Raw genomic sequence first — 18,675 nt, forward strand, 5'->3', positions numbered from 1 at the left:
TAATCATGCTATCACACAAAAGGATACATCTCATATATTCTAATATTAGGAGTTTCGTTGTAATAATACTTTCCTAGGTCCCTTACAACTATAGATATGTAGGTCATGTAAGTTGATTATTCGTACACTTATACCCCTTTGATTTGTATTCCATATCTAGCCTACTAGCACACTCCCACATGCCCTGCACGTGATTTTGCATATTCCAAACCAGTGCATGCAACTAGGAAGGATGCTAGGCTGTGCATATAGGTGCAAATTCATTGGTTTGGTTTCTGAGAGATTGCGGAGGATTTTTTTGTAGCATGTTGAGATTTTGAAAAAGTTTCATTGGTCCGATGAGCTATGTAACATGGTCAGAGATATATCTTTCGCACGAAAAAATATTTACCTTCCTTCGTACGAATCCACCATTAGATTATCTACTAGCCACTTTGAGATGTGCCAACGGAATGATAATGGAGTTCAGGTTGTTTGAGACCTATGCAATGGGTGATCCAATGGTGGATTCATGTGAAGAAAGGTAAATGCTTCTTTTATAGGAAAGGTACAATCCCGATCCATGTAACAGATGTCTTTATGCTTGATATGTTGATACCGAGACACTAGTATGGACCATTTGCTTATGTGTACGTATAGAACCCAATTATAAAGGGTTTTGGGGCTCAATGCTTAGGTCCATCATCAGGCCCCTACCAGGCCAATCACTGAAGAAGCAAGTACTAGGCCTACTCTAAGGGAGCAAGCCACTCTCTTATGTATGAGGGAAAGAGGGGGTTGACTCCTTTAATGCGTACGACCCTCTCTCCCTCTTATGTGAAACGGAGAGTGGCTCGACACATAAGGAGCCCCACCAAACTTTAGCCAACCCTTTTTATGACTCCTATAATACAAGGGTAAGGGTTAGGGTTTTTCTTTTTGTCAGGTTTTTTTCTGAGAACTCTAACAAGGGCAAATCCAAGTGGGATTGAGCGTGCATCGAGATGGGAGGCTACGTGTCATTCTGAATAGGAGCGTGGCTGCTGATTATCTCCTCTACTTTATATGATGGATTTTCATTTGCACAACAGTTATCTTTCAAACCTTCCATTGAGAAATTTTTGTGCCCTATGATTGATCCTGAAGGCATAGCATAGTCTTTCGAGTGCAATTCTCAATCTACCATGCTGTTCAACCATGTCATCTAGTAGTAGGATTCGTTGACCCGGACTCGAATCCAGACCTGGCACTAATTTGAACTGGACTCTTATCCTAGTTCAAGGAAGGGAGAAGGGAAGCTGGACCTTCAGTTATATGCAGTCGAACCAGTGGTCCATGATAACGATTTCCCAAATTTGACGTTGAAGCAAACACAGAGCATATCTCTATTTTTGCATGATATTCAAGAAACTGGATTCAGCCAAACTGAATTTGTTCGCTACTATAAACTTCAACTGAACAGCAGACTTGAAGGAGAACAGAAAAAAAGGGACAGGATTTTCAACCATTCCGGAAAGTTGAATATCAAAATAAATGATACAGCTTTTTTAAAAGGTAAATATTCACTTACAAAACTACAACCTTGCCCCACATCCAGTGAAGCCAATTTAAATGCTTATGTCCTCCTCCACACCTGAAAAATATCGGTGTCGAAGAATTTGGACCAAAACCCTAAACCGAGGAGGAAAACTGATACGCAGAATCCTCATCAGTCCTTTGACTCTGTACATTCTCTTTGATGTGCCGCATGGTGCCATTCAATGATTAGAAGTTTCCAAAACTCGACTTTAATTTAAATCCTTACTTTCGGTGCCGAGCTGCTTTGTGCATTATCGCTCGTCGTTTCCTACTTTTGAAACATGACGGTCGACACTTTGGTCTGCCTTCTTAGACTCCCCAATACCAGGTGCTACTTGTGATTCTACTGGTTTGCTGCGTTTTGCAAACCACGCAGAGTCCTTTCTTCACCCTCTGAATCTTGCCGACTCTTTCTCCATCCTTTTCTTCTCCTTCTTCAGTCGCTTCCTCTCCAAGCATAGCTCCTGGGTCATCTTTTTTGTTTGCTTTAATCCTCTCGTTTTCGCTTTTTTTTCCTTGTCTTCTTATCCTTCTTTCCTTTTCCACCCTTTTGGCCGTCCTGATTCAATGACATCGGCAAAGAGTTCCATCTCCATCATGGCCTTGCCAAAGTTAGAAAAGGGTTTTGAAGACTAACTAGTTTTTATGGGCAACTGCCTCTCCATCACTTTACATTGATGACAGGAGATAACTGATCCTTGGGACACAGCCACATCTTAATCTTGAATCTGCTGTACACTGCAATTCCTCTTTGCCAATCTTCATCTTTGGAAACCAATTTTGCACTACCAATGCTTGCCAGTCATCCTAGATTCATGATCATGAGAAGAGTTAAACCTCTTCATTGTTTTGATTTGTGCACATTCAACGGCTCATTTTGCTCTCTTGTTGGTGCATTCTACAGATACAGAACTGCATGGCCCAATTCAGCTTCGTTTGGTGCACCTCGAGAGTGGTCCATCTGAACGATCAACATCATCTGCTTTACTGGATGATGCAGGTTGCCTTAACCCTGATCTTTACAACATTTTTTCTTTCACTGCAATTCGAAACAGTATCGGCTTCCTTGGCAGTCTCTACAATAGGCAACACATTAGAAACAGGTTCAGCATCCTTGGCAGACTCTGTAATGGGCAGAGCATCAGAGAGGTTTGTATCCATGAGAGGTTCCTGAGGTCTTGATATCTTTAGCTTTAGGGATCCAGGCCTAAGCAGCTGTTCAGTACAAGTTTCTGCAGCCACCACTGGATGTACTTTAATTTTTGGAACACCATAGAGTGTTGGAGACCTGAGAATGACAAACAGTATTGACAACATGAACAGTTGAAATTAATACTGCCAGAATCATCTTTCCTCTTACTGCTAATTTTTCAATTCTTTCTCAAATCCATATGAGCCAAAAAAAAAAGGAATAAAGATACAGAATATGCAACCTTTGAAGGAAAAAAAAAAAAGGAGCACGCCCGGATCTTTTAAACATTTTTTTATTTAAGAATTTATTAATATTGAAAGTTTTAATAAGCAAACTCATGCCACTATATCCTAAACTCACGCCAAACCATAGTGCATTACAGAAAATGCAAGAATCTTATCTAAGTGGACCATTAACAGCATTCTCCAGTTACAAAAGTACAGAAACATGAAATTGGACACAATCAAAAACTTAATTTATGCAACAAAGGTTTTCTGGTAACAAATTTGTAGAATAAAATGCTTAATGTATTTATCTTATTGCTTCGTGAGTTTCGCACTTCACAATTTAAGCAACAAATATCAATTATAATTGCTTTCGTTTGAAGGCTAGTTTGCTAAAAGGAAAAAAATTATTAAATGATTCTGCACTATTTCATGTTAGCTTCTGAACCCTCCTGGAGGAGTAATTCAGTTCTCTCTGGATTAGCCATCTACTGGAACAATTAATACATACTATTAGTATACTCGACAAAAAAGGAAAATGGACAAGCAGGAAATGTTCCTTACCTCCCGGCAACAACCTGCAAAATGCAGAACAAATGGTGCCTAAGGAAGACATTGTCGAACGCTTTTCTGCTTGCAAGCAGATGAAGCAAAGCAACAAGAGTTGGACAAGCTATATCATTATCGATTTGAGATTCAACATTTACTTGACATAAATGCATAACATGCATAGCCAGCTTCACCTGTCCTGTAAGTAGTGTTATGTTAGCATAATTTATTTAATTTATAACAACGAAAGATCTGAATAATGTCACACCTCGAAAAGATGGCTCTTCCTCTAAGAACTTCATGAACAAGCACAAAGCTGCATCAAGACCTTTACAATAGAACTCCAGATCCAGAAGTATCTTGCTTGCTTCCATTCGAACTTTCCATGATGTTATCATGATGTTCCGAAATGGTTTGATAAGTTCACGAATGCGATCCTGAAGCAACAAAATGGTCATATAATGCAAAAAAATAAAAAATAAAAATGTTAGTAAGACAAAAGACTGCTTACAAGAGGTATAGAGGTTGACATCTTCAACGCAATCTGTGCAAGGGTGCGAATGCAGCTTATGGTCAAGATCCCATTATAACTGGGCATAAGGCTGATAGAAGCAAGATAGGAAACAACTGAGGGGTTTTTAAATGACTTCATAAACAATCAATGTAATCTTGGTAGTTTAAAGCAGCAAGTTCTCACGCTACATTATTCATTTCTTGACACACAACAAATGAATTTGGACACACCTGTCAAATTGTAGGAGCCGATCTATGTGCTTGAGAAGAGACGACAAAAGGAGAACACCCTGAAAATACACATAGAAACCGATATATAATAACTGTACGCATATAGAAAGGAGAACACCCTCAAAATACACACATAGAAAGGAGAACACCAATTTCATCAAGCAACATTTCTAGCAATATATATAACTATACATCATTCATGATTTATAATTGATAAAAGGCTGAAGATAATCTTTCATATTATCTTTGAGAACATTTTTTCTAATATTTTGAGACCTTTTTCATTGGCATTTGGATAGCTTTCAGCACCAAGGATGCAGACTGATAACGCATTTACCCCTACAACCATCAAGGTCCCAACTAATTGAGCTTTATCTCTAGAGTCGCTACAATATTTCCAAATCCTTTCTCACAGTTCTCATGTGACATCAACCCCTTCACAGAAGGGCCTTGATGTTCTACATGCCTATACCATTTCAACTGATCTCAATTCGCTTCATCCTGAACTAATTTTAACTCCTACAACTACTCTCATATCCTTGTTTCTAATTCTATCCTTGTTTATTTTACCATATATACATCATTCTCATTACTGCTGCATTCATCCTTTTTCTTGGGCTATGAAAAGTCCACTATTTCAAACCATAAACAAAGTAGTAAATCTTATCTCCCTTTTATAAAACTTACCTTAAAGTTGACATGGTATGTGTCAGTCACATAACAGTCAGGAAGCACCTCTAGTTCATCCACCCTACTCTAAATCTAGAATATGTCTTCATCTACCACTTTAGTCTTCTGCATAGCACATCCTAAAATAATTAAGTGAAACACTGAATTTTTTTGTCCATCAATTATGATCAGGGTCTCAACTTCGTTTCTGACACTAAAATTGAATTTTATATACTCTGTTTTTGTTCTTCCGACTTTAAGCCCTTATCCTCTAAGCTTTCTTCCATAAATCCATGGTAGCATTTATCCTTTTTCTCTTTCTGTCAATCATAACAAATATGTCTGCAAATAACACACACCATGGTACATCCTCTCAAATATCACCAGCAAGTTCATTTATAACATCTAAAATAAAAGCATAGAGCTGATTATTGGTGCAAGCTCATAGGTGACTTGAAAGACAGGTCATTCCAGTAACACCACGCTTGTTATTGCCCCAAGGAATATGTCCTCAAATAATTTTATTGTATTATTTATGCACATCTATCTTTATCCTAACTTATTGCTTCCTCAAAGTCTATAAGTTCATAGCAAGATATGCTCACAACAGATTAGCCACAGAAATGTTAGAGGTTCATGGTACCAGAGGTTCTCACTTATGGAAAGGTATAGGAAAGATCAGAGATAGATTCCTTGTAAGCAGCTGTTTTAATCTTGGAAATGGAACACATTAAATTATGAAGTGACAGGTGGGATGTGAATGCACTCTTCAATCCAGCTTCCTAAACTTGTTCCAAGCTGCTTCAGATACAGATGCAAGATTCACAGATTTTTGGGATGGCAAAAGCTTGGGGTTATCCTTCGACCAAGAACCCACCATGAATTGAGCAGAGGAAGCATGCAAATTGCATACCCTCCTAAAAGAGGTTAGAATTGTGGAACAGCCAACTCCAGTATATGGCGACCAGGAAAAATTGTATTTATTCATTCAAAATAACCAATACTCTCATAAATCAGGAAAGGGTTATGTGTAAAACTGCTAAGCCAATTTGGGCAATCAAGGCACTCTTAAGGGTCAGGATTTTCTCTCTAGGAATAGGCTTCTGACTAAAATCTAGCTCAATGGAACATACAGGAGATCCCATTTGCACTTTATGTCAGATACAGCACAAGATGGAGGAAAAATATTCTTCAAATGCAGTTTCATCAAAACAACCCACTCCACAGTCGTCTGATGCTAGGGCATCTGGAGAGAGGATTAACATAACGGATATATGGAATGATTGGGGAGAACAGAATGTCAGGAAAACAAATGCATAATATAGGATGTGCTGGTCTCCCCTCTGCTCTGAACTCTCTGGAAGGAACAGGATACAAGAGTTTTCTCACCAGGCAAAAACATTGTAGGGGAAACATAGAAGACAGTTTGAGCACAAGGGGCACAGGTAACAAGTTGGCTTTCTGCATTTAGACTAGATTAGAAGAAAAGAGTCTTCCAAGCAATCCACGCAACTCCTTTTCAGCCACTCCTGAACCTATGACCTTCTCCCACCTTCCCCTCTGTCTTAATTCTTCATTATGTCCATGCTTCTTCCTGCCCCTGCTTGGCTGTACTTAGTCTGAATTCAATCTCTTAATGAAATGGATGCAGGCCCCATCATTTTCCTTCACAAAAAAAAATGAAGTAAATAAAGTTCATTAGCAGACTCATTTGTCATTTCCCTGCATCTTTCCATCAATTGCCTTAAGGAAGAAAACAGGCTCCATTATTGACCTCTTAAGCATAAAGTTGTCATCATTTTCTTTTAATATTCTGTAATATCTCTTTCTGTAACTCCAAAGAGTGATTTATAATTCATTACCATAGCAGTTTAACACTTCTCAAAACCTTATTAAAAGAAATAGCAAGCAGACCTTGCAATAGCTTTTGCTTGCAGAATAGCGCAATGTGAAATATCTATTCCTTTTTTCTATACTCTTTTTAATCTCAGAAGAATTTGGAGTTTGGTTTGGTTACCAACGTTTAAAATGCAGTCTAGGCAGCCATGTACTCAGCTTAAAGTTAGAACTAAATGACCTGGCCCGAGCTGGGCTGTGCTGGCTCATTTGATGAAAATTGGATGCAGACATTCTGATGCAGGACCATTCTGGGATGGCCTACAATCATATAGATGGGCCTAATGGTTGAGGAAATTAGAGAATAGGTTGGCTTATTATCTTACTGTCTTTTGACAGAAAATAGGGCAAAATGAAATATTTCGAGGAGTGTGAATAACCTAAACAGCTTCTGGACCTGCAAACTAATTTAAGAGCCCCCTAACAATGTTAGGAGGCTAATTCTAAAGGTTGTAAAGGGTTCTAGGATGCCCCATAGTTGACCTGTAAGCAAACCTCAGGTCACAGTAAAGATTTTGGGAAACTGAGGTTTAGAATAGTGAAAAAAAGGACATTTCGGCAGAAACCTGAGCTAGGGAGAGAACTTTGCCAAAGGAACTCTTATGTGAAGAATGAGTGTTTAGAGGTCCAATATTAGGTGTAGTTGATTCCAGTATTGCATTTGAAGTAATTTGATGCCTTTATATGTTGGCATTCATGAGAGTTTGAATTTTGCAATTATTGGTACATTTAACAAGTCCTTTGGCTGCAGATTCAGAAATTATGGAAGAGTCTAGGGATAAGATTTAAGCCTATCTATAGAACAAAATGAACTTCACACAATTGGATCTTATGTAATAGTCTTAGGCCCTGTTTGGATGGATAGGGAAAAATTGCTGGAGAATTTAAAAAATCAAGAAATGGAGGGATGCAACAAGCGTATACTCCAAATTTACTCCAGTTTACATCCTATTCCAATGTCTAGATGTTTGTAATAAATTTTATAGAAAAAAAAAAATTCTGCAATCACAATTTAATATAAGTTATAAGATCATGAAACAAACATTAAACAAATTCATCAAAAAATTTCTGTTTCTTCATAATTTACAATGGTATTTGTTTATTCTGCAGGTCAAGGTGGCAGCGCTTAAAGTGATAGAGGTGGCAGTGATGATGTTGGTTAAGGAGATGATGGAGACGGTGGTGTTGGTGGAGCTGGTAATGGTGGCGGAGGTGGTAAGGATGGTGGCAACTGATAGATAGAGGAGACAAATGATTACAGTGGTGGTCCAGTCGACAATGGTGGAGAAAACTAGGTGGATTTACGGGATTGGGTTGGCACAAATGATGTCAATGGTGCACTAGACTAAGATTCAGATCAGGTTAGATGGGTGCAAGGAAAACACAGGGGCACAGCCGAAGGTTCTAGGCCAATGATGAGCCAGGAGCAGAGCCTTGGTCTAGGCCGTCGATAGGTCATGAGTGAAGCTTGGGGTTGGCTGGAGGTAGAGCACGAGTGAAGCATCAGGGTCATCCAGCATTGCTGGAGCTGTCGCTGTTGCCATCTTCGGCAGCAAAGAGCTGCACTGGGATGAAGTTCAGCTAGATGGCATGGAGAAAGGGAGGGAACTAGCTCATTGGAGGATAAGTGAGAGGATGGAAAGGAGCGAGCACATGCCTCTCAAATAATAATGGAAAGTTTTGCAGAGATCATAGTGCATTATTTTTCTACTCCGGGGATACAATCATGGTATTTCCTCACTTCAAAAACATCAGATGAACACCAAATTGCAAACTTTTATTCTGGAGTCCTGAAATATAAGAGTAATGTCCCCATACTCTCATATTTCAGAGAATCCAGACAAGACCTTCATGAAATCGCCAGTTTTCTTTTTTCTTGGAGAAGATTATTGTTATGGTAAGATGCAATGATGAAAGTGCAATATTTTTCAAGTTTCAGCAGTAATTTAGCTTTTTGCCTCATTCTCTGTTTTTAATCTTCTGTGCTCCTCTTTAGTTCAGGGTTCATCTAGTTCTTCAAGCATACGAACCTTTACTCCCCCCCCCCCCAAAAAAAAAAACTTCGGTCCCCGTTTTCCAGGATTGTCCAACATATTTAATTTAGTTGTTTTCCTAAACATAGCATTCTTTTTTCAACTTCAAAATGAAACTCATGTTTTCAACCAAACTTCGGTATGCCTTAAATTTTTCGAATTATTTCATAAAAACCACAGAAGTTCCCATTTGACCCCTTATTCCTGCTCTTTGGTGACAAGTCCTATCAAGCAACTATTAAGATTTTTAACTTCAGAGTTGAATTTTAAACAAAAATAGATTTTAACAATGCATTCCATCAAGCTGAAAAATCAATACTGAACCTTAAATACCCAAGTAGACCCTCCACCAGAACTTATCATCTATCAGTTTCCTACAACCATATTAATATTATAAAAGGTTCTCCATTCTGACATGTCACTAAAGGCATATAATACTACATTCATAGTACACACTATACCAGATGAATAGATACATACATATACATATTCATATGTTTAACAGTATATCTAAATGCCAATGCTCCCAATATCAGGCATTTTGCGGCCAGATGCCCATGACCCAACTTTATTTCAAAGCCATCTATGTGACACTCTTCTTTGAATAAACCTTGTGCAATGCATGTCGAAAATACCTGTAATGTGAAAGCATCCAAGTTTAGCCACATGAGGTCAGTAGGTCTTTCGCACAACAATTCTGAGCTAAGGCTCACATATGGCCATCAGCCCTTTCCCACCTCACCAATCCACTAATGTCTCTCCTTTCTTTATAGACTCAAATTTAATCAATACATCCCTTTGGTTAGACTTCTAAAGTTTTGGCCTAGAGAGAGAGAGAGAGACCAGATAAGAAAGTAGGAATATGTTTATCATGTAAATAATAGAAAATTTCATAATTTCTCAGGCGATCACAGATATCCATGTTTCTCTTCACATGCATTGCAAATTGAGTTATTCCTCTCAGCATGAATTAATGATTTACAGACACATACAACACATATATAATATGTAAAGCTCACTGTAAATTTCTAACTCTTTAACTCCTAAAATGTTTATGCATTCTATGTATTATAAATCATTAATTCACCATGCAAAACTTAAACACTAATTTATCATGTGTGCTGTAAATTTATATAACATGCATGTATGGTACACATACTATGCAAATTGAGTAGAAAGGTAACCAAAGGACAAGCTGATCCAATATTTCCTCATTAAAGCCTTCTGTGAATAAAAAACCATTTAAGAAATACAGATAAACTAAGCAGAATTTAATAGTTGATAATAATTTTTATGTGGGACAAAATCAATCATGTAACTAAAGAACAGCATGGAAAACTCATAAATATAAGAAAATGACCAGATGTTTAATCTGCACACAACACATCAACCGTAGGAAACAAGCTAAAATATGAAAAAACGGAAATGCTAGATGCAAATATTATGACTGTCTAGACAAACCTGCTGACCAAATTCAAGTTCACCTATGGACTGAACCAATGCAGCAAGCCAGTAGACATCTGAATAGGGGTTCCCGTTGTTATCGTTGTACTGAAAAGGAAGAAAATGAAAGTATTTAGCACGCATACACAGAGAGAGAAAAGGGGGGAGGACTAAACCTATGCAAGCACTGACAGAATCAACAAGATCAATAAAACAAATTGTTTCAAATGAAAGAAAAAAAAAAGAGTTCTTTCAAAGGTCAGATAGAAGAACGACAAATCCTGAGTTCAATTATCATAAACTTGATAATATGCATGGATATAACTATAACAGGTATTATTGGCAATTAAAAATTACATAATGGTTGGAACATCCCAGATGACAATTGGGGGGGGGGGGGGGGGGGGGGGGGGGGGTGCTCCAACACATAGGAATCCTTCTCCCTGTAAGATTCCACCACAAAGGATTCCCTTGTACGGACACTTCTTCCACAAAAGAGTCCTCCATAGCAGTTCTTCTGTTGTTTATCTTTAGCTTTTCAGTGTTTTTTCTTCAGGTTGCTTTGAGGTGTCCTACAGTCTTGAGGAGTATGTTTTAGTATGAATGAATGCTTCTTTTCAACATTGAGTGTAGCACCACTCCATTTGGCATCATATCCTAATTCAAAACCTAATTTGATAGCCATAATTTACTTAATAGACAGTTGATAAATCAATGTGCCCACAATCTTGCTTCTGCAGCTGCATTAAGAGTATCTCCACGTATTTCTTGATGTAAAACACATAAAAGGGACTTCAACCATGATAGTAATTGCCTTATAAAATAAAACAATTTGATATCTTAATCATGGAAAGGTATTGTATAAAGTGTAACAATGGGATATGTTTGATAATCTAATCATTCCAGTAATGCATTGTGTGCCAGATAGAAAAGTTCATTAAACGAAAGCTGCATTGTGTGCCAGATAGAAAAGTTCATTAAACGAAAGCTGCATTGCGTGCCAGATAGAAAAGTTCATTAAACGAAAGTTCAGTGGGAACTTCAAATTTAAGAAACATAACCATATAAACAAACCTAAAACAGAACTTACAACTGCAAATGCTGCAAAAGGCCATTGAGCTTTAACAATTATTGAATAGTAATATAATTGAAACAGGAGATACTTTTAGTAGATTACTGTTTTGGTGTAAAAGGGATCTTATTCCAAATAACCACCCTCCCAAAGGGCACAGATGTTAGTTTAAAAAAATGCTTTATTCAGAAGGAAAATTACTAGTGTCAATCTGGACTGAACGGACAAGGGATGCCAAGTTTCAACAAACAGTAGTAGCAGAAGTAGTAGTAGTAATTGAAACAGCCATTTTTAATTTCGAATGAGTTGACCAGCTTGATTGCTCACTGAGCAGCTAATGCAGTTGGGTTGCATCAGAACCTATGATTTCCCAAGCACCTGCTCAACTTGTTGAACCAGGCAGTTCAACCATTTGAACCATCTTGTCCACCCAATTCTGCACACATTAATCGGTTAAAAAAGGGAAAAGAAAAAATAAAGAGGGTCAGATTCCCGCTTGAGATCTCTCCTCTCTATCTTAGGAGAAGCGCTGAGGATGAGGGCTGCCATTGCTAGATCTGCAAGGAGCGCTGGCAACATTTGAAAGAAAAAGTGGCTTTGTTAGTTAGACCCTCTTCCCCTTCTTCCTTTTTTCACCTCTTCTTTTTCAGTTGATTCAGTAGGGAAAAGATGATCCATGAAGGAGCCTTCTTCTCTTCTTCCTCTCTATTCTTAATTCACTTCTACTCGTCTTGAAGAAATAAAGGGGCATTTGGGACCTAGAAATCAGGAATTACAGGAACGGGAAAGGGATTTAAAAGAAGAAAGCAAAGTGAGCTCACTCACACCAGTAACCTGTGACTTGGCCACAAAGATGGTTCATGTCAGGTCACATTTTGTATTACTTCATGTCAGAAGGCTTTCAGCATTGTATATGTCAGTTTTGCTTAATGTGATTAGTTTCAGCAGAAACTGAAGAAACTCAAGCAGTTTATATATCAGTTTCAACAAAAACCAATCTGTTTCAACTGAAACACTTCGATTTCGACCAAAATTCCGAACCTTGACCAATGGAAATGAATACCATATTATAAAATTCTTGTACATATTATTAGGAAATTAATTTTAAAAAGGAAACAAGATCAAACCAAAACTATCATTATCCCATCATTATGGGATTGCTGTCAATAATCGCAGCATGGTTCAAAATTTTCTAAGAAATTTAAATCACTACAAAAATTTAAGTCTAAACAGAAAAGCCATTCTTACTATGTCACAAGCAATATGACACTTTGCAACATCAACTTCCATCAAGATAAAAAAAAAGGTATTTCATCAAGAAAGTAACAAATAATGAAACAAAAAGTGCGCTGAAGGAGCATGTCTTAGTTGATTGTTGCTTTATTGAGAAACTAGTAAGGGCCCATTGATGAAGATGAATGTAAGGGATCACAACCAATGATTTAAAAATCAAGGTATAGGCCCATACCGAGCACCGGCTGGTTCAAATGAGTGGGGAAAGAAAAAAGAAAAAAGATGTACTGAGCAGTATCGGATCAGTTGGCAATCCAGGGGGCACCCTGCACCAGTCACCAGTACGGAGCTGGTACACTCAGCACTATTCAAGCCTTCAAGCCTTGATTCTAACCATTGCTCCATCTAGTTAGTTCCGATATTAAAACAAAAGGCCAATGCATTTATCTTGGAGGATGTCTCTATATGTATAAACGTTTCCTAAAAATATTAAGGCAAGCATCTTTTGTGTCCTTGTGATGAGTGCTTATAACCAATTTATGAACCAGTTGATTAAGCTCAATAATAGGCGCCCCTTCAAGAAAGACAGCTCACTTCGGCAAGAAGATATGGCTCATTACATAAAGATTCTCCAAACCTATGAACAACAATAAGGAAATGAAAATTCCTTGAGAGAATAAAGGAATTTGATTGTTTCCCAAATAGGGCACTAGAAACATCAGGTCCAATAGGACAACAGGGTCAGAATTCAGACAATCAAAATGAAAATCCTCCCATTGCAGCTCTTCGATCATCCAAGGAGTTGCTTGAGGAGATAACTCCTAAAGATATGGAATAAAGCAACAATTAAGACTTTCCATTAAAAAATCTTGCTTAGGGAAACCACAACAACATATGACACAGGACAATTTAGGGAATGGCCTGCTTATGTGTTGGTGGACCTAATAATTAGGAAGTTAAAGGTTCTGCTCCCCTCATGCATGCTTCCCATCACAGAAAACAGGGATTTAGTGGATTGAAGGAAAAACAAAAGCTTTCTAGGTCTTTCCCAGGTTTGGGAATAGTGTTGGTGTTAGGAAGAGCTTTCTTAGGATTTTACGATTAAAGTGGAAGAGTTGGCATTGATCTATAGTATAGGTTCAGGATATGGTTCAGATTTCAGCAAACTAAAAGAGATGACTAGATGAAGAAAGAGAAGAAAAGGGGAAAAAGAAAGAAGGGAGAGAGAGGAAAAGAAGGCACTAAAGACAAGTGGAGAGAAAAGAGTAGAGGAGAGACTTTTTCTCAACAATACAAACTCAATAAATACATAATTCAAGGCTGTCCTTTGACACTCAAATAATCATGCACATATCTAAGCCCCAGCTTTTGTCAACATATTTAGTGGAGCTGACATCCTCAACTGGAACTGATTAGAAAGAAGCTCCGCCCATATGCATTAAAAGATATGCCTTGTATGACAGGATTGAACTTTGAGGTCTTACCACTGAAATGAAGCCAGTCTACCTAATTTTGTTATCTCCATTGTCCAATACTGTGATTTCCAAACAGTGCCAATTTCAAAAATTCCAGAGCATCTATATTGTTAAATTAGACATTATGTTATTACCAAATAATCACCATAAAGTTGGTCACCGATTTTAAACATGATACCTTAGACAACAACTAATTAAACAAAATGAGCATATATGAACACAGGAATGCTCGAAGTACAAGCTGTTGAAAACAAGGGGAACGCAAAATTTGCTTGTGATCAATGACTCATCTTATAGTAAGACAAAATAACAGCTCGCATAAACGATGTGATAATGCTCAAAATAACTTATATGGAGACTAAAAAACTTGGTTTATAACTCAAAGTTGAAAGGTTGTTGGGCATGATCATGAGACCAACAAATCTCTAATCATAGCATCAAAGCATTCAGGTCAAGCAAGTTAGATTTATATAAATCAGAGTGCTTGATCAGGCATTAGAAACTTTGATTGTCTGTTGACAACTTGACACCAAAGGACGAATCAAGCATTGTTCATTTTGCCTAAACTACTAGTCTTGTGAGAGCTTTTCCCTGGTAACAAATATATGGCTACATGTAGTTTAATTGGAGATATTTAATTATTAGTAAGTCATATCAACAGCTGTTAGCTCAGCTGATTGGCACTCCTTTAATGAGGGGTTGCACTAGGGGTAGGTCCGGGGAACCTGGTCGCGGCACAATACTATCTTATCGTTAAAAAAAAAAGAAATAAAAATAACATAGTGAATCATTCACATGTAATACTTAGAGATTATAGTAATAATAAATTTATGTTTTGGCCTATTGCCCCTCTAGTGAATTATCGCATTGTTGAATATTACCAATATTGTCTCCTCAAGTTTTGAGTTCCGTAAGAATAATAAATAAATAGCAAAAATATTAAGAAGCCATAAAAGATGGAATCATTGGATCAAGAGACTTTTCTGTTGTCATCAAAATATTTTCATGAAGGCAATGGGCGATATGATGGCATATCAACAGGACAAAGCTGTTAGTGGCACAGTATAGCGCTTATCATATGAGAGTTTCAGCAAGAAATGATGAACAAAAGAGATTATAACAAAAAGAGAAAAAAACTGAATGAAGTGCATAATTACATGCTAAAATGGCAAATTGTTATCATGATTAATCTTACAATATTTTCAAATGCCAAAAGAAGATTCATAAAATATAGGCAAAGGAAATATCTATCATCAGTAAGTTCTCTCAATTACCTTCAGCAACTGTAAAACAAATTCAATTGCTTCTCTTGGGCTTTTCTTGTCCGCTGCTCTAACCAAAGATACTGCATGCGGGATGGCCTAACAGGATAATGGAGAATAAGCTAACACAAGCTCTGTCACATTGCTAACACAATTTGTAAGAACTTAATGCATCATCAAATAATTCTATGGATTACTTAGTGCACCAAGCAAATAAGTACAGCAAAAATTTGCAAGAAAATAGTCCATCATTTCATTAACTATCTTCAAACATAATTATGACATTGAAGGCTACAAATTAAAGGTCAAATGTAGAATGGTTTCAAATTTCAGCTAAAACTAAAATAGCACATTCATTTTGGATTGATTCCAGTTCAAACACATCATAAATTAACCATACTTTTGTAAACATCAACTTGTCTGAGTAGCATTAGCTGAAGTAAGTTTTGGTTCCTCACCCCTTTGTTCTATTTTCTACTTTCTTTTCACTGAAATTACTTCAAAACTAAAAATAGCACTTTCAAATTAGAAGTTTAATGTTAATATACAAGAAAATAAATAGTTACCCATACATATTTGAAACATTCGAGCATGTTTTGTGCTGAAGGCTTTTTATTGCTGCTTTGAATATTTGAAACTTTTATTTCTAGCAGAAAATGTTTTTCAATACAAAATAACAATCTTTATAATAGAGGGCTACTGTAACAAATGATGTGGATTTCGTAATAAACTTGTCTTAATTTCACTAAACATTTTTAATAAATAGGAATTTTCAAATTTTAAAAATTAGAAACCTAATGCTTATCAGAGGCTTTATATTGTTCTTAGTTACTCTCATTGCAATTCATACTTCCCTATTCATTCTTACACAACATTTTAATTGTATCAACATCTAATACTAAGGCATCGCTCTTTGTGCTAGATTATCAGCAATCAACATATTATACTCTAATGTGGTAGTTATGCTACTGAATTGAATTATTTTTCAAAAAAAAGTTCACATTTACATATCAAAATTAAGACCAAAATCAGCAGAACTATAGCAGAAACAACAGAAATAGTAAAACTTCGGGCCACAAACCAAACCTAAGTTTTAAGAACATGATTTAAAAGATTTACATTGCTAAAATCAACTGTAAATGTTCAAGTGAGAATTAAGATATTAGTAGAACGCAATGAGTCATTCTAACATGTATCATCATGAGTACATCAAGCACATAGATATGCATCTAAAACCCGACAATGCATTTTACATTATATGAGAAATTACAAGAAAATTTTGCTTGTTTAATTAAAAAAAAATTAGCCAATGTGCACCCAAAAGAAAATATGTCCATTTCGGTAGTTCCAGCCATGCCTATGGAGTATCAGTTTCAAGTTCTATCCCCAAAAATGAAGTTAATATTGCATTATTACACAACATTTTAGACCATTTTGTGTAACCTAGGTCCTTTATTTAAATAGTTTCAACAATTACAAGATTGAAGTTAATATTACATATGAATAAAATTAAGTATACTACTATTTCCTACTGTAGACAAATGTGTGTAATTTGCCTTACTTCAGTTGAAATATCAAAATAAAATTCATTGAATTCGAGCATTATTTTGATATTTAAGCAGCTAAAAAAGCAAAAGCATGCAGTCTTTGATGTTACATTTATTTTATTTAAGAAAATGTTATTGTTCTGCAATGCTTGTATCTAGTTTCATATTGGTCTTTATAAAGTACTTCAATAGGGTTTTTTTTCGGATGCCTCAGCCAAGGAAAGCTAAACCGAGCCGAACCGGCCAGTTCAGCCCGAACCGAGCGACCAGGTTGGCTCAGCCTTAGAAAATGGTTTCGGCCCCGACCGGGTCGGCTAGGCCTTAGAAAACGGCCCCGGCCCCTACGGGGCCGAAACCGGCCAGAACAAGAAGGAACCAGACGGTTCTATCCGGTTCAACTTGGTTTGAACTAGTACTGAACCATACCGGATGCCAACCGATATGGGTATCAGTACCGGTTTGGTGAACCTAGGCCTCAGCTTGTCAAGGGTTAAAATTACTATCTTTCTCTGCCTTTGACTCACGAAGAAAGGACAATCATTAGAAATGATACCATATAGCCCAATATTTATAAATGAACAAGTGAAGACACTATAGCTGTAGACACCAAAATAAACTCAATAAAGGATCGTATGGCTAGTTTCAGCTGAAATAGGCCAAGACCACAAATACTGGACTGAAATTGGTTGGTTTTCACTGAATCTACATGATGCTCCTGAAACTGATCAAAACCCAAAACAGGGGACCAGTTTCGGTTTGGTCTTGACCAAAAATGATCCATTCAACCGAAAGAAATTGTTTTAGCTGAAACGTAAAACTTTGGATCTGACACTTCTTGGTTCTAACACTTAAACAAGCACACCCTAATAGCACTTTGATCAAAATCCAATACTAGACCATCTACAAAATCTTAAATGCTCAAAACATGATTTGGCTCGTCCTGAAACCCATGCATGCACTTAAAGATGGACCTAGAGTCCACATATAGGCAAAGTCACCTATTTGGCACAAGGAAGGTTGAAGAGGGTGTGAATTAGGCCAATTGGACCTTTGATGCCACTAGAGCAAAAGATTGTTTAGGGCCCATTAATAGGCTTGTTTGTGAGAAAAAATTAAGAGGAAAAGTTTTTGCAGGGAACACTGCCTCTCCTCATAATCAGGAGACAACAGGGCCAGCAACTTCTAGTAGGAGTGCCCACTAGCCCCACCCTCGTAATTATCATGAGAAAGGGAGACAACCACTGGCGTAGGTGCCTTACCACCTTCTAATTAGTTTACAGAAGGAACAGCCACATAAGAGTGTGCCCCTGTACTTGCAAATAGATAGGGTAGGGCATCCCCTTAACCATATCATCTCATCTTTCTCACTGTCCATCTTACACTCCTCACTCTCAATATATTCTCCCTTTCCCCTCTCTTTCTCTAAGTTTTACATGAGAAAAAAAGATAGGGTTTAAAGAAACCCAAGAAGGCTTCTTGTTGAGAATAAAGATTCTAAGCATATTGGATTCTGGATTTTGGAAATTCGTTGTGTGATGCTGCATCAGCTCGGTTAGCATTTGACCATGATGAGTTAGTGCCAAGGTGAAGGCCCCATTTCGAGCCCTCACATACAAATATGACCAAAGGAAAAAAATTGTTAACTGTGACACACTTACATGATGAAAACATGGAGGGGCCATTCCTTGGCGCAATGGTAAAAGAATTTGGCTGAGAAGCCCAATGGCACAGGTTCAAATCTTAGGACAGCCACTTTGTATAAAAAATGCCATAGATTAA

At 37.2% G+C, this 18,675-nt stretch overlaps 1 protein-coding gene across 2 annotated transcripts in view; it reads right to left on the minus strand.

Moving 5' to 3' along the window:
* Nucleotides 1–2,504: 2,504 nt before the first annotated feature.
* The window catches only part of LOC120108973 (transcription initiation factor TFIID subunit 2), a 39,145-nt gene continuing 22,974 nt past the window's right edge, over nucleotides 2,505–18,675 (minus strand). Inside the window, exons 19-25 of one of the 2 annotated variants that reach the window (XM_039122708.1) lie at nucleotides 15,362–15,448; nucleotides 10,326–10,415; nucleotides 4,267–4,325; nucleotides 4,034–4,124; nucleotides 3,791–3,959; nucleotides 3,538–3,721; nucleotides 2,505–2,845 (exon numbers count right to left, since the gene is read on the minus strand). In XM_039122708.1, the coding sequence (XP_038978636.1) occupies nucleotides 2,542–2,845; nucleotides 3,538–3,721; nucleotides 3,791–3,959; nucleotides 4,034–4,124; nucleotides 4,267–4,325; nucleotides 10,326–10,415; nucleotides 15,362–15,448 (984 nt within the window). In that variant the 3' untranslated portion in view covers nucleotides 2,505–2,541. The remainder of the gene's footprint in view (nucleotides 2,846–3,537; nucleotides 3,722–3,790; nucleotides 3,960–4,033; nucleotides 4,125–4,266; nucleotides 4,326–10,325; nucleotides 10,416–15,361; nucleotides 15,449–18,675) is intronic. The other variant, XR_005510064.1, reaches the window with a different exon arrangement.

Source organism: Phoenix dactylifera, unplaced genomic scaffold (genome assembly GCF_009389715.1).
Source record: "Phoenix dactylifera cultivar Barhee BC4 unplaced genomic scaffold, palm_55x_up_171113_PBpolish2nd_filt_p 001688F, whole genome shotgun sequence".
Classification (NCBI taxonomy): domain Eukaryota; kingdom Viridiplantae; phylum Streptophyta; class Magnoliopsida; order Arecales; family Arecaceae; genus Phoenix; species Phoenix dactylifera.